This window comes from Exserohilum turcica (genome assembly GCF_000359705.1).
Source record: "Exserohilum turcica Et28A unplaced genomic scaffold SETTUscaffold_6, whole genome shotgun sequence".
Classification (NCBI taxonomy): Eukaryota; Fungi; Ascomycota; class Dothideomycetes; order Pleosporales; family Pleosporaceae; genus Exserohilum; species Exserohilum turcicum.
The window spans coordinates 1,776,673-1,798,059 of record NW_007360277.1 but is presented as its reverse complement, the minus strand read 5'-3'; the positions used below and the strand labels follow the sequence as shown (position 1 = coordinate 1,798,059).

Genomic DNA, 21,387 nt, shown 5'->3' with positions numbered 1-21,387 from the left:
GCCAAGATGCATATCAGTCCTTCCGGTGTCCGTCTGCTGCGTCTGCTGCGTCTGCTGAGTCTGCTGAGGTGTGGTGTGGGCGGAAGCTGCAGATGACCCTGCTAGAGATGCGAGCGGCTGCGCGCCGGCCATTCACCACGACGCCTGCGCCCAACCATGGCGTATTTTGCGGGCCCTGTCTCATGCCCGATGGCACCTGCAAGACCGCCACGGAATTGACGGCACGAGTGCGAGCGCACCAGGCGCGCTGACAAGGCCGGGGCTGCTTGCGCTTGTGCTTGCACATGTACGGCCCCATGGGTTCCACCCTCGACCTATGCATATGTAATCTCTGGCTGGCCGGGCGGCGGTCGTGCCACTCATGCCAACGCCCATGCCCATGCCCATGCCCATGCCCGGCCAGTGGCGGTGCACCCGCCGCCGTCTCTGCCACATGCGGCTTGGCGAAACGCGCACGGAAGGCGCTGGTGGGGCGGACAGCTTCCACCTTCCGCCGTGCCAGGCTCCTCCCGGCAAAACCATTAATCCGCCCGTCGCAGCTTCGGAAGCTTCCACCGTGACGGCGTCTCGTCTCGTCGACGGACAATCGCCCACGCCCGCACCACCGCCATCGCCCCATCCCCATCGCTATCCCCCCCCCACACGCGCCCTTCCTCTCCGCCGTCCAAGCGTCGCCTCGTCTCCCATCGTGGCCGCGCATTCTTGCATTACCATTTCCCCTCCCCCGGCTAGTCTACACACCGCGGCCGGCGCCCGCCACAGCCATGGCGCTCGATACCTTCTTCCACAACAAGATCGAGGCGATGAAGCTCGAGATCATACAGGGCCAAGCAAAACTACGACGACTCGAAGCCCAGCGCAATGACTACAACTCACGGGTGCGACTACTGCGCGAAGAGCTTGGCCTTCTCCAGCAGCCGGGGTCCTATGTCGGTGAAGTCGTCAAGGTCATGGGCACCAAGAAGGTCCTGGTCAAAGTGCACCCCGAGGGCAAATATGGTATGTATCAACACGGCATAACGCCACGCCAGTGCTCTAACCGGACCAGTCGTCGATGTCGCCGACAGCGTCGACATCAGCAAACTCACCGCCGGCAAACGCGTTACTCTACTGAGCGACTCGTACAAGCTCGAAAAGCTGCTGCCCTCCTCGGTCGATCCGCTCGTCTCTCTCATGATGGTCGAAAAGGTGCCCGACAGCACATACGACATGATTGGTGGCCTGGACCAGCAGATCAAGGAGATCAAGGAAGTCATCGAATTGGGTCTACAACATCCCGAACTCTTCGAGTCGCTTGGTATTGCTCAGCCCAAGGGTGTCTTGCTGTACGGCCCACCCGGAACAGGAAAAACACTGCTTGCGCGTGCCGTTGCCCATCACGCCGACTGCAAGTTCATCCGAGTGTCTGGTAGCGAATTGGTCCAAAAGTACATTGGTGAGGGCAGTCGTATGGTCCGAGAACTGTTCGTCATGGCACGAGAACACGCGCCCAGTATCATCTTCATGGACGAAATCGACAGTATTGGATCAAGTCGTGTCGAGGGAAGCTCTGGAGGTGATTCCGAGGTGCAGCGCACCATGTTGGAGCTGCTGAACCAGCTAGACGGTTTCGAGCCGACCAAGAACATCAAGATCATCATGGCTACCAATCGACTCGACATCCTTGACCCCGCACTATTACGACCTGGCCGTATCGACCGAAAGATTGAGTTCCCACCGCCAACCGTGGAAGCGCGTGCTGATATTCTGCGGATTCACTCGAGGAGTATGAACTTGACGCGTGGAATCAACCTCACAAAGATTGCGGAGAAGATGAACGGATGTTCTGGTGCAGAGCTGAAGGGTGTTTGCACCGAGGCTGGTATGTACGCTCTTAGGGAGCGAAGAGTACACGTCACTCAGGAGGACTTTGACCTGGCGACGGCCAAGGTGCTGAACAAGCACGACGACAAGGCCACGAGTCTGAGCAAGCTGTGGAAGTAGGCCATGCAGTGCAGAGCGCTTGCATCGTACTGGATGTGCCAGTGCTTACATCTAGATCATGTACAGCAATCAAATGGTATAGAATTCTGGTATACGCAAATAATGACTACCATATATTTCATGAATTTGAACTCTGACAGGGGTGAAGTTAGAATCTACATGGGCGTGGGATAGTACATACGTCATACAAGGCGCGGAGTGACTCCGCTCAACAGCTTCTTGCGCACCATCGCCTCGCACAATGCGGATCTTGTTCAACATAGAATGCACAGCTTATGTTGCATGAGTGAATCGTACGATTACTCACGTCAATGGCGCTGCTTTCTTATCGCAGGCGATAACCAACGACTCGAGCACTCTTTCTAACGTTCACCTACAACATGCTGTATACCCCACATCCAATGTCACATTACCCCACTACATTGCGCGAACGGAAACGCCGATTGCGCCATGGGGTAACAGTGGGAAGCATTACACTGAACATGCAGGCCAATCCAAGTATTGGCATTTCCGTCACCCAAGGTCCCTTGGCACTACCGGTGTTCACTCTTGTCTTGCCACCGTCCCGCTTTTCCTTCAACCTTGGTAATTGACCTGTATTTACACAACACGCCGTGTCAACGCCTTTTCCCCATTACAACCATCTATTTCTGCCCATTCAGGATAATAAGAATGGCCGACAACGACGTCCCAGCAACGCAACCTGCGCATGACACGCCGGGTAAAAAGGGCATTTCAACGCATACCACGACAGGAGACGAAGCGATACCTGTTAGTGTTCTTGAAGATGGGTCGCTGGATCCCGTATATGAAGCCAAGGCCAAGGTTCTCAATAAAGCCATTCAGGATATAGGCATGGGGAGATACCAGTGGCAGGTGTGTTTTCCACTTTGAATACCCCGACAGTCTGGATACAACATGGCATGTTGTTACTGAAAGTCTATTACCCGATTTCACTAACAATCCCAGCTCTTCATTGTGATTGGCTTCGGATGGGCAATGGATAATCTCTGGCCAATTGTAACTTCGCTCATCTTCACGCCTGTCAGCAACGAGTTCCGCCCTACCAGGCCCCCTTTGCTGACCCTGTCCCAAAATATCGGTCTTTTATTCGGCGCCGTGTTCTGGGGTTTCGGCTGCGATGTCTTTGGTAGACGATGGGCTTTCAATCTTACCATTGGAATCACGGCTGTGTTTGGAATGGTGGCTGCTGGAAGTCCGAATTTCGCTGCCATTGGAACCTTTGCTGCGCTCTGGTCGGTCGGTGTTGGTGGTAATCTTCCTGTCGATTCTGCCATTTTCCTCGAGTTCCTGCCTGGATCTCATCAGTACTTGCTGACGATACTCTCGATATATTGGTCGCTAGCACAGGTTTTTGCTACGCTTGTTGCTTGGCCATTGCTAGGGAATCTGACCTGCCAGCAGACAGCAGACGTATGCACAAAGGATCAGAACATGGGATGGCGATACTTCATCCTCGTAAGTTTTTTTTCTGAATATTCATATACGTATACACTAACATGGATATCCAGACCATGGGCGGCGTAGCACTGATCATGTTTGTTGGCCGGTTTGCGTTGTTCACCATCTTTGAGTCGCCAAAGTTCCTCATGGGCAAGGGTCAGGATTCAGAAGCTGTCCGCATAGTCCACGAAGTTGCTCGCCGCAATCGTAAATCTTGCCCGTTGACCCTAGACGATCTGGAAACTTGCAATAGCCTTGCTCAAACAGATGCTACTCAGCACCAAACCGCCGTCACTACCACCAAGGCAGCACTGAAGCGAAACCTCGAGAAGCTAGACAGCTCTCACGTCAAAGCCCTCTTCGCCACAAAGAAGCTCGCCTTCTCTACCAGTACCATTACTATAGTCTGGGCATTCATCGGCCTCGGGTACCCTCTTTACAACGCCTTCCTACCCTACATCCAAGCCACGCGAGGCGCAGATTTCGGCGACGGCTCCACATACATCACTTACCGCAACAGCCTGATAATCGCCGTTCTGGGCGTCCCCGGCTGCATACTCGGTGGCATTCTAGTCGAAACGCCTCTTATCGGGCGCAAAGGCACACTGGCCGCGTCCACGGTCCTCACAGGCGTCTTCCTGCTTTGCTCCACCACGGCTCTCACTTCTGACGCGCTGCTCGGCTGGAACTGCGCCTACAATTTCATGAGCAACATCATGTACGCCGTGCTGTATGCGTATACACCTGAAATCTTCCCGACCAAAGATCGCGGGACGGGCAATGCCATTACCGCGAGTGCGAACCGTGTTTTCGGTATCATGGCGCCGATTGTGGCCATGTTTGCGAATCTCGAGACGAGCGCACCCGTCTATGTGTCTGGCGTGCTGTTTATCGCTGCGGGGCTGTTGGTTCTGGTTTTGCCGTTTGAGAGCCGGGGGAAGGCGAGTATGTAGACTGGTGCATGTTGCGAAGGGGCAGAATCTAGAAGCTTGATTGGGAGTGTCTAATGTCAGAGCGATTAGCCAATGATGCAGAATAGCGTGTCTTTGTATATCATGTCCTGTAATGACTGCCGTTAGTAGAGTCGGTATGTTCGTGTAGTTTCCAGCATATCACCAATCTTTTCTGTACGATGCATGCTGTCTTAGAAAGACAACGATGTTGTTGGATTTATCGTCTCCGTCACACCTCTGCGCATCTTGCCGTCGTGCACCTCGCCGCTATGCATCCGGGCTGTAGTACCTCTACTCACAGGCGGATGTAGCGGTGAGTCTTCCTTGCCTAGAATATATATAAATAGTACTCCCTATAGTCAGATAGGGAAGAGACAAGCTCTCAATCCAACACATGTTATTTCCGAATCTCTGCAGCGACAAACTATATATATTGCGACTTGTGTATTTTGGGACGGGGCTATATAACAAGCTTAGTCTGGTAAGCTGACATGTGCAAAGAAAACGTATGACAACGCTTGAGCAGGGTAGGGCGATTTCAATACATGTGACGCAAAGGAATAGTGGGGAACGTGTGCTGTTCTCGTTGAGTGGAAGTATGTACTATGACTACGCTACCTCACGCCTTCACTGCACATGCTCGATTGGCTGTCGCGATGGCGCCTCGTTTCCCAGGTTGTCAGCAGCGACGTTCTCCACGAGCATGGTTTCAGCTCGACTTTGAAGACGAGTCGACCGTGCTCGGCCGTGCACTCGAGCACATCTGATTGCGAGAGTTATACAAGACTTTTCGTGAGGAATCTACTCAACTACAATAGCACTACAGATATGCGACTAGGGGCTTAGGTATATGTTGGGTATGTGTGTATCAATCGATATTCCACAAGGTATCCTTGGTCGCGCCACACGCCAGCTGAGGGGGGGGTTGGCGCTGGACAGCTCCACGCAAAGGTCTGGCTCAATGTTGACTTATATTTTTGCGTATAACGCCACTGCAGGGCTGCAAATAACTAAATAGAAAAAATACCTGATTCTCATAGTGTGTGACGCGAGTGTATCCTATCAACACATGAATGCCACTGTACCGTCTATTGCGGAGACGCTCCTTCAAGCCACTCGTCTACCGAACTACATACCGTTGTAGGATATCTTGAACATTCAGAGATGGAGCGATGAAGAATCCCGGCTGGATTCAAGAAACATGTTATTCGCTTTCACCTGAGCTGTATTCGGGTCCTATGGAGGAGCGAGTTTGACGAATGGAAGCAGAGAGTTGCACCTCCTATTGGTAAGAAGCGATAATGTCCCTCTACTCGGCAGTCTGAACGTAACCCAAGCAGTGTGGCTACCCAGTGCACTTTTACGCAGGACGAGGAAACATCACTCACCGGACAGACGAATCCCGGGCGGCGGCGGCGGCGATGCTAGCAGTAAGTACGTACTCCTCCTCTCACGACTTGCCGGGGCCCCACCTGGCGCGCCGCAACCCAAAAAACCACCGAAAAGCACTTTTCGGAAATTTAGCCTTGCAGGTGGGCATTTGGCAACCTAGTGTTGATATTGCGAGGGAGCAAGGATGGTGGATAAAAAAGGCTACTTGGCAAAGTATGCCCAGGGGAGGGGGGGGCTCGGCCCGAAAGACTATGTAAGTAGCTGCACTTTCTGTCAAGGTCGGCTGGTTGCCCGGATCGAGCAGCTGTACAGATCATACGTGGGCATTGGGGCGCACAACTATATGTAGACTTGCGTAGACTTGCAGAATACGCGCCAGGTGTACCCTTGGGCGTGGTACGTCACGCGATGTCGTTATGTGCTGGGCGAAAGATGGGCATGCTAGGGCAGACGGGGTAAAGAAAAAGAGTTGTTGCGTGGGTGGTTGGAATTAGTTGGCACGCACAAAGCTCATGATGGAGACGTCTGCGGAGAGTAGTGGGTGTGGAAAGAACAAAGTTTATAGTTTCCGTGTGTAGAGGCCATGAACTAAGTAGTTGATATATTCCCCCGCAGAGGAGGGTCAACACCCGCCTCAACACATTACTGCAATTCGCATTATACGTCGGCCTGCTCGACAGGCGCTGTTTATTCGTCGTCTTCGGCATCGACAAGAGTCTTTGTCCATTGGCGGGCTGGCACCTTGCGCTTGAACAGAATGTCGATCTCACGGTAGGATCGGTTCTTCATCTCAGGCAGGTAGATGTATGCGAGCGCGAAACAGACAAAGCCAGTACCGGCCCAGACGTAACCGCACTTGCCACCAAGGTTGGCCTCCTGTGTAGTGGGTTAGCAGTTGCTCGAAGCAGTGATTAGAAGGGGAGTGTCTTACGTCGGGGTTGAGCATGTAACTCGAGAGGAAAATGCAGGGAATGTTGACAACGTAGTAGCATCCACGTCCAATACCAGTGGTAAGGGGCCTGAGACGGATGGCGGATGTCTCGCCGATAATGACCCACGACGCGGGCGCCGGTCCGAGGGTAAAGAGGACAGAGACAATGAGACCCAGCGAAGCTTGTGCCAGGGAAGCGGCCGTGGACTTGCCGCAAGAGGCGGCAATACCAAGGGCAATGAGGAAACCCACGTTGATTGCAGATCCCCACACGTAAATGGTTCGGCGGCCGAGATACGAGGTCAGGATCCAGGATAGCATGACGAAGATCATCTGCAGAGCTGAGGTAATGAGACCGAGAGCGAAAGCCGTGTTTGTGGCCATGCCTGCCTGCTCGAAAAAGTAGACGGCTTGGTTGGCAATGAGGTTACCAGTCAAGTTCTGTGCGGCGTACACACCGCAGACGATGGCAGTTCGGTAGCGGTCGACACCCTTGAACAGCTCGGTGATGTTGGGGTCCTTGACCGACTTCTCGAGATCAATGGTACGGCGCATCATGGCAACGGCTTCCTTGAGGTTGAGCCTCGACTTGCGTCCCAGGCGTCCAACTGCTTTTTCGGCCTCTTCGTAACGGCCCTTGCGGACAAGCCACCAGGGAGACTCGGGAGCGAGCCAGATGAGAATGGCAAGAGGGGTGGGGAACATCCACTGAAGCGCAATGGGGATTCTAGGCATCTGTTAGCATGATTTGTTTGCGTAGAGCACTGGAATGCATACCTGTAAGCACTTGCGTCTGCCCGCTGGTTGTAGTGGTAAGTGACACCAGTGACAATGATGGATCCAATGGCCCAGAACATTTGCAACATCTGGGTAGCGGGAGCTCGCAGCTGAATGGGTGTAATCTCACTGCAGTAGGCAGGTGCGTTGGCAATGAAGATTCCCCATGGAAGACCCTCGAGAAGCTGGGCGACGAACATGACGGGGAGCGAGTTGGCAAAGTAGAAGATGAAGATGAAGGCGTTCAAGGTCATCAGTCCGGTAATGGTCGCCCAGCGGTATCCAATGCGGCTGGTAAGGGGACCAGCCAGACACACGCCGATAATGGCACCAAGGGGACCACCCATCTGGAGGGCAGACTGCCAGCTAGCCACAATGACCCACTTGTCGTTGACAGGGCTGTGGACACCGTACTGCTTGGCGAAGGCGGGGAGGGCAATAAAGTTTCCCATCAAGAAGACACAGTAAGACTCCATGATCTGGAAGCCGTGTTAGCTGGCATTCTCCAGGAGGGGGGTGGGAAAAGAGAGGTGACTGACAATGGTGCAGGACATGATAAAGGCCCACAGAGCAGCCATGGGGTAGGCGGCGACGGCCTGGGGCACGCCCATGTTGTGCTCAGCATTCTCGGCCTCGATGGCAGCGGCCTTGTCCTGGACAGCCTGTGATTTCTCGTCGAGGGCAATGTCGTCGACATGGTAGATTGCCTTTTCGATGTGGGCATCGCCGCCGGGCGACTTGGACTCGACGTTGTCACCCATGCTTGCAGAAGGGAGCCGACACAAGCAGCGTGGTGTGGTGTTTGGGAGGGCGGGTTAGCAGGGAGTGAGAAGCAGAAACGAGCATTTGCAGCCCGGTGTCGACGTCTTTAAATCACAGAGGCGCCCAGGGCCAGGGCGTCGGAGTGGTGCAGGAATGCATTGGCCTGAGGCTGCTCGCGGGATTCCATCAATCACAGGCGCGTGGGCGTCGAGGTGGCCCGAGGCCAACGGGCGGGCGCTGTGTGATTTGCCTGTCACGAGCTTGTTCGCGCCAGAGGGCACTTGGCGATGCTTTGGCTAGTCGAGTTCAACCCACCGGGAGAGTCCAGATGGAGATAGCGGCTCAGGTGGTGGCTGATGGTGGTTGGGCCCGCCGGCTTAGTAACCTATCACAGCCGGCGTCGCGGGGCGGCACCCAACACGCCCCCATCCCCGCACGCGAGTGAATTTATCCGGCCCCGCGCCAGCTTGATGCTTGATGCCTGGGGTTGCCCACCGACGTCCCCGGACCTTTGCCTTGCAACCACCACTCCCGTGTCGAACCCAGGCGAGTCAACTCAACTCAATTCACCTCCACTCACCTCCACTCAACACGGCCAGGCCCTCATCCTGCTCACACCGTGCCGACGCCCGACTCCCACATGCTGTACATGTCGCACATTCGCCTGGCTATCCCCCCACCCCGTACCCCGTACCCCGACTCCAACCGCCATCTCCATGTTTCACACAACCACAGCGGCCCCCCTGACACCCACGCCACCTCTAACCCGTCCCGGCTCACACCAGGCTATTCCCCGTAATGCGTCCGCTGGCGCCGGTCGTGATCCAGTATTCGGGACGGAACAGGCGCGACCCCATTGCCAATGTGACGCCCGAAGGCCGCGCCATTCCCGGGGACAATCAGTCGTTTGCGCTCGCTGGGTTCGTCCGCGCCATGGGTGAGGCGGATGACTCGATGAACCGGTTGGCGCAGCAGAGTGGATATCTGGAGAAGGTGTGGAGCGCTGTCAAATAAGAGGACGACAAGGACACATTGCGAAATCAGGGGAAAATAACACGACGCGATCAACACGAGGATAGCTGGCATTGGGGCTCTCGGGCGTAAGTATAGTAGGAATGCTAAGCGAGTCAGCTTGAGATGAGTCAGCTTGAGAGAAAAGCATAAGGGGCACGGGAGCGCCCAGGCCATGCAGATTATTCTGGAGGAAGGCAGACCGGGATTTCCTTTCATGTTCAAGGTCCGGCGAGGCGGCAGGCTCGACATGTTTGGGTGAGGGCTGCTGCTAGCGTTTGTTAGGCTTGTGTATCGTATGCAAGATAAGGACTGACCAGCTGTTTTGTCAGGGCCTCACCGTTCCTCGTGGTTGTACATGTGCACAAATGTTTGGATAATGTGCGTCGTCGTTTCTTGATATGTCGATTTTTGTTCGGTACCATGCTCTCTCAGCTGCCTTATCATTACCCATGAGGGCGGCTGTATAAAGTATAGTAATCTACCCCTCCACCGGGGGTAGTGGAGAAGCAAGCGCTGGTGTGATTGGCGGCGTGTCCAGCATCAAGGGTGCAGCGCCGCGTGGCCATTGTGATAACAAGATGGGTACAAGGAGCGCGTAGACGAAAACAGTGGGCATTCACTGGGGAAATGGAACGTGGAGACGTGGAGAGATCGACTGCAACAGTGGTCGGGGGGTGCAACAGGCCCAGACTGGTGGCTCGTACCAGGCCGTCGGAAAAAGAAACCGGTCTTAGGCAAGGCTTGTGTCTGACTGCAGCCGACTAGCGCATGTCGCGGGCAGCCGAGCGTGTGAAGGAAATGGAACCATGGTGCAAGCTCCGCCGAGGGGCGCTGGGCATCAGCAGATGGACAGACGTTGGAGAGCAGTCGGCGGTCTTGCAGCTCATGTCGTGAGAGAGTGGCGCTTGCTTGGCGGGTCACGCCGTGCAAGCGCACGCCGCTGATGGCGCCCTCGTGGTAGAAATACACCGAGATCAAGATGGCGGGCAATCTGCACAGAGGCGTGGTCATCGGGACGGATGATACGGTTGGTGGCGCTGCACTTGCGCGGGATGTACCTGCCAAACTGTTAGATTGCGCAATTCCCTCGAGCCCAAGGCATAATTTACAGGTCCACGAGTTCTCCGCGTTCGTTCTCCATTTTTAGCCAGCTGTGGCGCTTTTCGGGCGGGCTACGGCCAAAGTCAGCGGCGCGACCAACTTGCGACTGCGAACACGCACGTAAAAAGTGTAGGGAGCGTGCCAAATGTCTAGATTATGCGACTGACGGCGCCTCGATTTTTCCATCACTGCGTGTGGTAAGCGATGTGGTCTGTGCGCCATGACATCCACCTGGTGCCATTCAAGTCGCACTTGGGCCCCTCTTTTCATGTATTCGAATGCCGCCATGTTAGATGGTAGCTGTGGAGTAGTCGTTGTTCGAAAATTCATGAAGAGGTAGGTACGTCATTGCAAGGATCTAGTTTCCCCTGAGCGTGGATTACATAATAATCAGAGACCCAAATATCGAAATGGAGATAATCTAAGAATCTCATCTGTCTTCTTCACATTCTTTATTATATTTCAAACCACAATGCGTGGTCTATACACATCTTTAGTAAATCTAGATATCAGTTGGTATTCATGAGAGTCATGAACAAATTCAAGTAAACTACTCAAGTCATTATATCGAACCCCTGAAAGAGATTTCAGGTGGGAAATGAGTATGTGTCTATCCAAGCGTTTCATCATTATTAGCATCAGTGTTATGGCCTTACTTGATGAGTCATGGCGCCTTAGCGGAGAATCATGTACGTAGCCCAGAGACCGGAGGTGACCACCACATCGTCACTGTATCATACCTGTTCTCACCACCTTCTTAATGCTTACTTTTTGGTCATGTGTATTGCGCCACGACAAGCAGACCCAGAATTCCGAAATTGGAGGGGGGGGGGGGTAAATTCTTGTGAACTTATGTGCCACGTGGTGCTATCATTTCAAAGTTTGGTTCGCAAGCCACCAAAACAAGCCACAGAAACCCTATCTGCATATGTTTTATGGCCAACATACACATTTCTTTGTAGGATGATCCAAAGCTGTGGCATACTTTCTAGAAAACAGTCGACTTGCCACCAGCACAGCGAAGTTGGAGAGAGGTGGTTGTGCACGAGACGACAGGGCCCAGCAACCACGCTCACCCCCAAGCTCTGACTGAGCTCTGACGCTACACCGGCTTCAGAATAGAGACAGACAGGAAGCAACCAGGCAAGTCTCTCTGAAACCTCCGGACTATCACCTCTTTACCATATTGTATGCTACGCAGTACCCAACATAGTCCGAAACTATATCGTGACGTAGACATGTCAACATCAGACTCACGTCAGCGCTCCAATATACAAATCGTATTAAGCAGCTACATAGATGCTATAGTTTAGCTAATGCACTGCTTTTATGAGGAAAAGTGGGAAGAGTCCTTTACTATGAACGTTGTTTGCTATCCGAGTGATGTATCAAGTAAGAAAGATATTACTAAATTCCCATATCCTATTGCTGTTCTTGGTAATGAACTCAGCATTTGATATTTTTTCAAGTACATGAAAATAGGTATTGAGAGTGGAGGAATGTTCTGGGTTTCGCATACTTTTGACCATATCTTCGGAGAGAATAAATGTTGTCTTTATCCTCTTCATTGGAGTTTGGTTCTAAGTTTAAGTATAGTTGTATTTGTAGTAATGCAAAAGATGCTTGTATAGAAGACCTGAACGTTTCATAACAACCAAAAACGGGCTTACACGTAAGAAGAACAACCTTTTGATATAGTCCTGTTTAATATAAAATAGTGGATGTATGTACTCCGCAGATTGTGGTGAGCTCATTAAACAACTTTATTTTCAGTCTAACAATTGGCCGCTATTTCCGTAACTTCATAGGCACTCGTACAGAGGAGGGAATATGAGATATATAAGAGGTACTTCCTCCGTGTCTAGAGATTCATCCATCACTATTCTATCAAACACTGTTATCTCACACACTCTGTCTTCTCCAATCAACGCCAAAATGCAATTCCCTCAATTCTCTCTTCTCAGCATCTGCCTCTTCGCAGTGGCGGCGTTTGCCAACCCCAATGCCGAACCTATGCCGCAAGAGAAACCAGCCTGCTGCGCCGCTCAAGACCCATCCCAGGCCTGCAACTTCCCCAAATACGGATACATCTGTAAATAAATACAGAAACATCTCTCAGGGCGACAGAACCCAGACCGCTAGGGAGCACCAGTAACCAAAGGGCATAATCAGGGTAAAGCCTTCACTGACGTTAAGAGAGAGAAAAGAGGCTAATCTTCATATCCAAGTGTCGTATAGCTGCAAGGACAAGAGTCGCAACATGTCTCAGCATAGATAGTACTAAGCAAATTCAACTCATGCTTAGGAGAATGATGTTGCCACTTTGAGAGCTGAGTGTCTGATCATGTGACTTTTCTAAGCCTCACCACCTTACCGCTATAGTAAAGCTATCCCCTGTTTCATGTGTTTGGTATGCATCAGTGCCACCCTTTACCTTAGCAGTATTAACATATAAGTGTGCTTTTTATTCTTATATGATAGAAAACCCGTTATAGGTGCTGGTGAACGTCTTAGCCTTAAAGTGTGAAGTGAGTAGTATACTAAGAACTTAGGAGCTATGTACAAGAATAATTGAACATATGCTATACTAAAGATTCATTGCATGATATTTTTCTCTTCATCAGCTATTTGGACTCTGTGTTTGGAGACAATTCTAGTTCTCCGTTCTGGCAAAGTATTCCTTCAAGGCTGTTTTTGGTACCCAATTATCTCTGTCTTAGAAGACCGCGCGTACCTTGCTTATCCGCGCAATGGCTCTCTTAGAAGGGTAGCTTTATCCAAAGCCAAGCACTATGAGGTGCAGCGTCGTTTATCAATACAGTGTCGTAACGTTATTTGAAAATCGAACATGGAAATATGTAGATATTGAGGGCTATAACCAACAGCATCTTAAGAGTCTTTATTTTTGTCTGAAAGCCTTTTACAGTAGCGGTAGATGACGGATTTCGGAATTAGGGTTTGGCAGACTCTCATTTTGACTCAAGACTTGGCATGCCATAGACGAAGGAACTTGAATGAAAAATTTAACCCAATTGATCAGGAGAAAGACTTAACCGCAGGACATTGATGTTAAGTCAATGAATTATTGTACGAACGTGCCTCATTGCGTTAAAGCGCTGGGCAAGTCATACTTAATGCGCCGCGGCATGGAGCATGCGCACACCAAGTAGAAGTGAAGTTATTTAATAAAATATGCATAGCGCATATAATACGAGACTAGCAAGCTAGTGAAATCATCACAAGAGCCTCAAAGTAGTTGCATATGAATCTCATAAATGCTCCCTAATCTGGCAATACGCTTTGATGGTGATAAATACAGCTGAATCTTTAAATTGCTCTTAAGAGAAAATGTCTTAGACTCCGCAATTCATTCACTACAGCTAGAAAATCCTCAACCGATATTTGCGTTGGGAACAACACATACCTAATACCAGGTGAGCAATTGAATACACGTGTTGAGGATATCATACATTCAGTTGGGATTCTACATCGTACTGGCAAAGACCGTCGTTACCAGTCTCCCACCAATAGTCGCAGGTACAAGGTTTGCCTATATCGCAAGGGTCGGTAATACAGGATGCGGTGTCATCTCCATAGACGTGAGAAGCACCGAATGCAATGCATCCTAACAAGTAGAAGATTGATTCCATATTGACAGATAAGAGGTAGTTTAGTAACAAAACAAAGGTTAAATTCTGCTGATGGGAATCTAGATTCAGTTGGACGATCCTCACGCGTCTGTATAACGTATTTGGTCAAGAAGAAACCTAACGTAGTATATATACATGTATGATATACCCGCGAATGTGTTTACCTTTTGAGCGAAATTATTAACGGGCCTAATAGCAATTAGAACGCAAATGTAAGACATAAGCTTACTTCATAGCTTCGCACTAGTAAGTGTTTTATCATCATACTGGCGGTGAGAGGCCAAGATTCGCGTTGAAGACTTCTTAACCTTCTTAACCCAACTCTTCGCTTGACTGCATACGACAGTATTGATAGGTGATGCATCTATAATTGCGTTAACGAGAAATACCCCATCGCTAGTGTAGAAAGCTCTTGAAATTCCATTTAAATGCCCTAGACCGAAGTTATGGCCTCGATCTTCACTGTAGCCCTAGCATCTTGTCTACCCTTGCAGCGCTCGGCGATTAAAATTAACTCGCTCAAGACAGTTTACCTGAATTGGCATAGAACTGACCGAGAATCTTACATAACCTTTAATCTTCCTAGACAAGGTTAGCTGATTCTACGATATAATCCTGGCGACACTATATACAAGTAGTTAGTTTATGCAACATTTGAGCTGAAAAGAAGTCTTTTCTACAAGTTATACAACTTCTATTGTCTTATAATGAGGCAACAATAATGTCTCTTCCTACGCCTCTAATACGTCTTAGTTTTATAAATAATGTAGAGAGAATTGAGTACGCAAATTTGTTACATACTTAACGCTCAGCGAGTGTAGCCTCAGCATCCCCAATTCTAACCTCACTTGATAGACTAACGTTCTAGTTATTCAAGTGATATTCCTTGAAATTAAGAATTTTGGGAGACCACCGCCGTTTTGAGCGGCATAGAAAGGGAACGGTTCCCAGTTGTCCTATACTAGCTGCAGATTCGATGAGTGTGGGTGATTTTAATGCTAAAGCTTAGGATATATTTGTTGAAAAGGAAACTAGTATCAAGCCAGTATAAAAATGCTCGCAGTCGAGTCTTGTACATGGTGCAATAAAGTACTTAACTCCAGCCCATGTGTCTTGGAGATATCATGTCTTTAGGTAATCATATGGTGATGCCTTATGGGATATGACTGAGTATCTCAAGCACAACTATTTCATTCTTGTCTTGAAGCACTGGATTAGTCACAAAAGTATCTAGTTTAGTCATATAGGTATTCTTCTTAGTCATATGATCTATCGGGCCTCGGCGAGTGGTCACCATCTTTGTCAGAGTATGCCTAGCCTCGATTGACCCATTTGCAGACCTTCTCAGCGCTCACATAATACATGTCCCCGAGGATTGTGTTGAATACAAAACTTTCCATTGTCTCCTCTTCGTTTTGAAACGTACAAGACGCAGAATCCTTTCCACAGACATCATGGCTTTCACTGTGCTAACTGATCATGACGTCAAACAATTACTGGGCGATCTCACATCTAACGATACCCGCGAACTCATCACTGGCTTGCAGGAAATCCTTGCAGCCTACTCGTGTCAGAATGAGAAGCAATTTCAGCCTGAACGTGCTGTTGTTTCTCGGAAGAATGGGAAAAGGAGCCTATTCATGCCTGCTACAACACCACAGTCAGTCGGTGTCAAGATCGTGGGCATTGCTGATTCTTCCAACCCGATTGTTGCCTCGTCGGAGCCATCGCCACCACAGCCAGGAATACGCAGCGTCCTTACCTTGTGTAATGCTGGAGGAGAAGCTGTTGGTATACTGAATGCCGCTGAGCTTACCGCTTTCCGCACCGCCCTTGGATCTATGCTTCTCTACCAGTTTCGTAAAGAGACGGGCAATATCGTGGTCTTCGGCTCAGGGAAGCAAGCGCAGTGGCACATTCGCTTAGCTGTGTCGCTACGTGCGCAGGATATCCGCAGGATTGTTATCGTCAATCGAAGCCGCGAGCGAACACAAGGGCTAATCACAAGCCTAGTCGAAGACTCACATTCACCCTGGCCGTCAAATATCGAATTGTACCAGTTTGACGAATGTAACAGAACCCTCGAGGACGTGGTTGCGGCTGCGGACGTCATGTTCTGCACCACTCCAGCCACCGAACCTCTTTTTCCCGCGAAATTTCTCACTTCAGAAATGTCTCGGAACAAAACTCGATACATCTCCGCTATCGGCTCATATCGGCTGGACATGGCAGAAATCGATCCGGAGCTCCTCAAGGTTATTGTGGATCCCTCTGGAATATTTTCGCAGCAAGTATGGGAAGGACATATCGTGGTTGACACGCGCGAAGGTTGTCTGCTTGAGGCTGGAGAACTTGTCAGTGCAGGTATAGATCAGAGTAAGATGCTTGAGGTCGGACAAATTATAGGATCCAACGGTGTCGCTTCTGTGCATACTGAGTGGCTTGAAAGCGGCTTCGTCGTATACAAAAGCGTCGGAGTTGGTGTTATGGACATAGCAGTGGGGCAAAAGCTTCTACAACTTGCAAAAGCGAAGAGAATTGGGTTGACTTTGGCAGCGTTTTAGAAAGTAGGTCATGATGTATTTGATGAGAGGTCTGGGTTACTGTGTTATCTCAATCCATAGACAATCACCTACATGGCCACAGGCTGAACAGACTCTTTTCCTGGTTTCAAAGATAAATGTTGCAGAGTGTTGCTAGATAAATACTAGGAATAAGATCCAGCTGTTGAACCGGTTGTCAAACGGAGAGGAACAGAACCTTTATCGGTTGTGCAGTGTTGGAATAAGTACTCCTGGCAAAGACCAAGCGTGCTCATTGGATCATGACTACGGCAACAAAGTAGCATCATGACCATCAATATTGTTTGTGGTGGTTGAGGCTCTCCAGGTATATTCGTATGCAGTATAATACTTGTGACCAAGGCCCAGGTATTTGGGATCTGATGCAAATATAATATATTAGTGTATGTTGAACGCGTAATGGTTAGAGATGCCGAACAAACCTCATGTTGCAGAGCGCGTGTGATCCGAGACATCTGACCAACCTGAAGTTCTTTTTGCGTCAGGCCTATACCTTGATTCGCTAAATTCATCCTCGCGAGTCGACATTCCTCGGTGTACACGTCTTCCGCACTTGCCAGTGTTTCTCTCACGTAGTTGGCCCGCTCCCAAGCCGGCCATTGTTTCGAATGTTCTCTGATCTTGGAAAGGAATTTGGGGAGTTGTTTGACCCGATTCAGTGACTGCTCATGTGACAATACTGCTGATGCGCCCAGGTCGGAAGTATAGTAGGCCAACAACGCATCGCTCAAATCATTGAAGCCGAGACGTCTGCTACATTCTACTAGACGGTTGAGTCGCTCCATCTCTATAGCATCGGGCTTCAGCGGTGTTTCGTGTTCATTGTCCATTGCTATTGGCGCGGTTGCCGTCTTATGGGCCAAGTGACCGCCATTGTCACTAACCTGATCGTGATCTGGTGAACCGATATGTTGCGGGAGCGATGTATCTGAGGAACCTTGGTTATGGTCTGGGATTTTGTGGTCTCTTTCCATCAACGATGAGGGGTCTTGAGAGCGCTCTAACACGGGTTTAGATGCTCTAGAGGCTGTCAGAAGCCAGTCAAGGTCTATATATTGACCTTCTGTGGAATACTGGGACAATGGATTCAGCTGAGGAACAGTGCTACTTTGCGGAATCGCGCTCAAACCCGATTCGACGGCGGTATCAGATCCTAAGAGTGACTTTGGAGCATGATTAACAACAAATGTGACATCGCTGGAGCTTGTGCCCAACCCGTCCGACATAGGCCCAGATGTCATTGTCGGCAAGACTCCTGGTAATACACATGACGATATTGAATCGCCGCATGGGCACCATGGCCTGGATGTATCGCTCTGTATCGAAGCACTGGTAAAACTCTCAAGCTGCTCCTCTAGCTGGCGGATGCGGGACTTTAGCTTTTCACCTATCTTCCATGGTGAGATCTTGTGTGTCAACAGATCACAATCTCAGGGTACAACATACGGTGCACACGCTGAGCTATGCGATTTTGGATCTTTTTCTTCTCCTTTGCATCGGTCTTACGGGTGTAATCTGTTTCCATTATGGATTTGGGTAGCGTACGTAGCTATTAAAGATGAGAAGATATTGGTTGATTAGTATATAGGATACCCTATTTCCGGGGCCTATATATCGTATTGCCTGGGCGTACTAGTCCCTAAAGCCACTAGACCCAGCGCTTATGAATGTCAGATGCGGGCTATGAATAAAGTATTTAGTGTGGGCCTAATATGTAGTTTTTGCTCGGTCAGACGTCGGATGAAATAAATTAGCTGTATCGTACCTCCAATACGCTAGTATTTCTATTGCCAAAGCTCACCTCATGAATCTTACTGTTACAACTGGTTTCGGCAAAGATTTATAGATGCACCTACTACGCCTCGCCCACACCACTATCTTACACGTGATGGGAGACTCTAGATCCGCACATTACCGAAGGTTGAGTTCAAACTGAAACTTACCTCACAGGAAGTGGGCTGCTCTTATAGCTACACTTGGTACGCAGCTTGTGTCAGGTTTTATACAGGTAGAGAAGATGATTAAATTATTCACCTGAGCCAGCGTAGCTGGTGAATCTCTAATTGGGTTCTCACTACCTACTTCAATACCATGGCACGTCTCTTAGCTCTATATTTGCATAGCTATAAAGGTAGTAGGATAGGAAATAACATGCCCCGTCGAAACATCATGCAACGCCTTAAAAATTTGAACACATAAACTCCAAAACGCATTTGGACCAGAGACTGTAGATATAAAAGGGGAATAATTTACTTGAAATTGATGAGATATGGATGACTAGAGTTGCCCATAGGCGGTCTAGCATGACTAGGCTCTCCAGCAAGCAGCTAGATCTTATCGTCGTCACGCTCGAAATAATACGGAGAGATTACTGTACACCATCAACTTGCTCTAATATGAATTATAAGATGCTTTGATGTTCAAGGAAAAGGATGAGGGCATAATCGGCATGGGAACATACCATTAAAAGGTTATGCCTCTAATCGATAGCTGTGTGTGCTGTGCAGTGCAGGATAACACCTATTTACACCTTTTTCGAAGATTTCAGAGTTTTAGATAATCGAGGCATAGAGACGATGTATCGTCCTACTCGCGTACTAGCTTTGGAACGAATTATAGTACTGTGTGTAACAAGAGTGAAGAATGAAGGATTGGTTTAAGGAAGCCCACCCAGAATTATTGGAGAGACCCCACGACTACAATAAACTTTCAGATATTGTAACAAAGACTTGCGAGGCTCATATATCAGATCAACTCTTGTTCTTAGTAATCAGTAAGAGACATTGCTGTGAGGCTGTAATTACTGCTCAAAGTGGGCATGTTCAGTATTGAATATAAGCACTTACCCAATTAGGCGTAGATCTTCTTCCTTCCACTCCCATATTCAATACTTTCGTTCCCAACCTGTATACTGGAAATTTAGTGGCTTCAAATAGACTCCGAGTCTAGGCCTGTTTAGGCTTAGATTTTGGTGCAGATGAGGAGAATTATAGTGGGGAATCGGCTCTCCCGTCATGGGCATGACTAGAGGGGCGGGGGAACGGAAACGGCTCGATCCGTTGCGCGTGATGGCTTGCTTTCTAACAGAGTCAGCTAGCGTCGAGATTGGAAAGCGCTGATGCTTTTGTTTCATATGGTTTAGCACTTGTGGTTATAGAAGGAGAAACAAGAGAATGCAGTAGCTATAGTTGCAGCTATGACACGAGAAAGCTGTGGTAGATGATATCTAGAAGTACGAAGTATCTCGAAACTAAAAGATGAGCTCTCAAATCTCCGCTGATAGATGCAACATTTGCTTAGCAGGAGCTATGACGCTGGGCTACGACGCTGGGCTACGACGCTGGGCTACGACGCTGAGCCAGCTATATGCAGGCTAACAGGATATCTATCACGACCTCATCCAGGACTAGAGACATGAGATAGTAGACTACACGACTGAAGCATAAGGAAGGGTGAATTTGTTCTTGACGCTAGCTGCACAATTGTTGCTCGTCACCTTTACTTCATCGGCGGGAAGAAGAAGGTGTACGATCGACGAATCACTCTCAAGAAAGTAGTTTGCACCGGCAACTGCATTTCGAAGAAAAAAACTGACTGTCAAATACCGAGTCTTGCAGGACGGTCTTTCAGAATCGAGATCTTGAGCAGTGGCTTGATGACTGAATTCACAATACGAATCAGTGCAGGGATGCAGGCCTACATACATCAGACAACGGACTACCGAGCTCCGAAGGACTTCCGAGCAGCTATCAGAGCTATTGCATCTGAACATGCATGATCGTTGCACCGTAACTTTATCCTGGAGGAAACAGTAGGAAGGACGAATGAGGCTCAACCTCTCGCGGACTGTATTGCTCAGCTTAGAGTAAACTACCGATGAATCGGTCCTACTGCGGCGCGCCCTGGACAAAAGAACCCGCCGTGGTCGGTGCCAGACCCTCACATTACGATGCCATATAATTTCAATTGATCCCAAACTTAAATTTTTTGTGATAGACGTTGTTTATCTGGTACTCTCACATGTGAAAACTTCTAACATCTACTCTGATATTAGCTTCATCTTGCCTTTTACTACGGTGTGATGGAATGTAAGGTGTAAAACACTTTTACTACGATTTCTGTTGAGGGGGCGTCGGCATTATTCCGGACCTTTGCGTCATTCACATATTAATGGCCATCCCTGCGCAGCGGGACACCCCGTCTGTGACGGGAGCGGGACGCTTTGCCGTCCCACTAGCGCCACTGCACAAGTGCAAGTCAAGCTCAACGCGCATCAACTCAGCTACTGCAGCTCTCCCGCCACAAGAGTCTCGAATCAGGAAGAGCGTGCATGGTGTTGGGCGTGCTAGCGGCCGATCACTACTATCAATCTATCCTTTTCAATTATCCCCATGTCCGCTCGCAACAATAGGCGTTTTCAAGTAAATATCTGGAGAACTGGAAGGGAAGTGCAGATATTGAATATTGGGATCACTGACTGCAAAGGTCAGCCGTAGGTAAGGGATGTGTTTCCCGGCACATTCGCCGCGCGGACAGCAAGGTGACTAAACGTATCTGCACAAGCAGCCTGCAGTACTCTGCAGTAGCGTACGCCAATACTTATGTATCGTATTGTAATGAAATGTACGGAGGTGCCTCACAAAAGTTTTGTCCCACGCTAATCTCGGCGCTTCGGCATAACTCTTCTTGGCGCAACTCCCACCTTTGAGCTGAGTAGCTGTACGATTTGTCTGTATCTATCGTTACAATGTCTCCTAATACTGATCCTTACACCCGCA

General features: G+C 49.5%; 6 protein-coding genes across 6 annotated transcripts; 4 read left to right on the top strand and 2 right to left on the bottom strand.

Annotated features, from left to right (window-relative positions):
* The first annotated feature begins 695 nt into the window (after nt 1-695).
* Nucleotides 696-2,085, top strand: SETTUDRAFT_121531 (uncharacterized protein). Its single transcript, XM_008031723.1, has 2 exons — nt 696-999; nt 1,049-2,085. Exons 1-2 carry the CDS (start codon nt 765-767, stop codon nt 1,981-1,983), a joined length of 1,170 nt encoding a protein of 389 aa, XP_008029914.1. The 5' UTR covers nt 696-764; the 3' UTR covers nt 1,984-2,085.
* A 570-nt stretch (nt 2,086-2,655) lies between these two features.
* Nucleotides 2,656-4,400, top strand: SETTUDRAFT_173543 (uncharacterized protein; the record flags this gene model as incomplete). Its single annotated transcript, XM_008031722.1, has 4 exons — nt 2,656-2,704; nt 2,738-2,859; nt 2,953-3,462; nt 3,516-4,400. 4 exons carry the CDS (start codon nt 2,656-2,658, stop codon nt 4,398-4,400), a joined length of 1,566 nt encoding a protein of 521 aa, XP_008029913.1.
* Nucleotides 4,401-6,317: 1,917 nt separating this feature from the next.
* SETTUDRAFT_165287 (uncharacterized protein) lies at nt 6,318-8,301 on the bottom strand. The gene is made up of 4 exons (XM_008031721.1): nt 8,040-8,301; nt 7,501-7,979; nt 6,724-7,450; nt 6,318-6,668 (listed from the first exon to the last, which is right to left on the bottom strand). Exons 1-4 carry the CDS (start codon nt 8,259-8,261, stop codon nt 6,480-6,482), a joined length of 1,617 nt encoding a protein of 538 aa, XP_008029912.1. The 5' UTR covers nt 8,262-8,301; the 3' UTR covers nt 6,318-6,479.
* A 759-nt stretch (nt 8,302-9,060) lies between these two features.
* SETTUDRAFT_96582 (uncharacterized protein) lies at nt 9,061-9,276 on the top strand (the record flags this gene model as incomplete). Its single annotated transcript, XM_008031720.1, has 1 exon — nt 9,061-9,276. One exon carries the CDS (start codon nt 9,061-9,063, stop codon nt 9,274-9,276), a length of 216 nt encoding a protein of 71 aa, XP_008029911.1.
* Nucleotides 9,277-15,474: 6,198 nt separating this feature from the next.
* On the top strand, nt 15,475-16,677 carry SETTUDRAFT_165286 (uncharacterized protein). Its single transcript, XM_008031719.1, has one exon. The coding sequence runs from the start codon at nt 15,482-15,484 to the stop codon at nt 16,589-16,591; it is 1,110 nt and encodes a 369-aa protein (XP_008029910.1). The 5' UTR covers nt 15,475-15,481; the 3' UTR covers nt 16,592-16,677.
* Nucleotides 16,678-16,855: 178 nt separating this feature from the next.
* On the bottom strand, nt 16,856-18,134 carry SETTUDRAFT_181057 (uncharacterized protein; the record flags this gene model as incomplete). The annotated part of the gene is made up of 3 exons (XM_008031718.1): nt 16,856-16,968; nt 17,103-17,996; nt 18,056-18,134. 3 exons carry the CDS (start codon nt 18,132-18,134, stop codon nt 16,856-16,858), a joined length of 1,086 nt encoding a protein of 361 aa, XP_008029909.1.
* Nucleotides 18,135-21,387: the final 3,253 nt, after the last annotated feature.

Bases quoted from the DNA above. Each gene is read 5' to 3' on its own strand.
- SETTUDRAFT_165286 (XM_008031719.1), top strand. From the start codon at position 15,482: ATGGCTTTCACTGTGCTAACTGATCATGACGTCAAACAATTACTGGGC.
- SETTUDRAFT_165287 (XM_008031721.1), bottom strand. From the start codon at position 8,261: ATGGGTGACAACGTCGAGTCCAAGTCGCCCGGCGGCGATGCCCACATC. The intron at 7,980-8,039 runs GTCAGTCACCTC...CACGGCTTCCAG, and splicing joins TTATCATGTCCTGCACCATT to ATCATGGAGTCTTACTGTGT. The intron at 7,451-7,500 runs GTATGCATTCCA...ACAGATGCCTAG, and splicing joins GCAGACGCAAGTGCTTACAG to AATCCCCATTGCGCTTCAGT.
- SETTUDRAFT_121531 (XM_008031723.1), top strand. From the start codon at position 765: ATGGCGCTCGATACCTTCTTCCACAACAAGATCGAGGCGATGAAGCTC. The intron at 1,000-1,048 runs GTATGTATCAAC...TAACCGGACCAG, and splicing joins GCACCCCGAGGGCAAATATG to TCGTCGATGTCGCCGACAGC.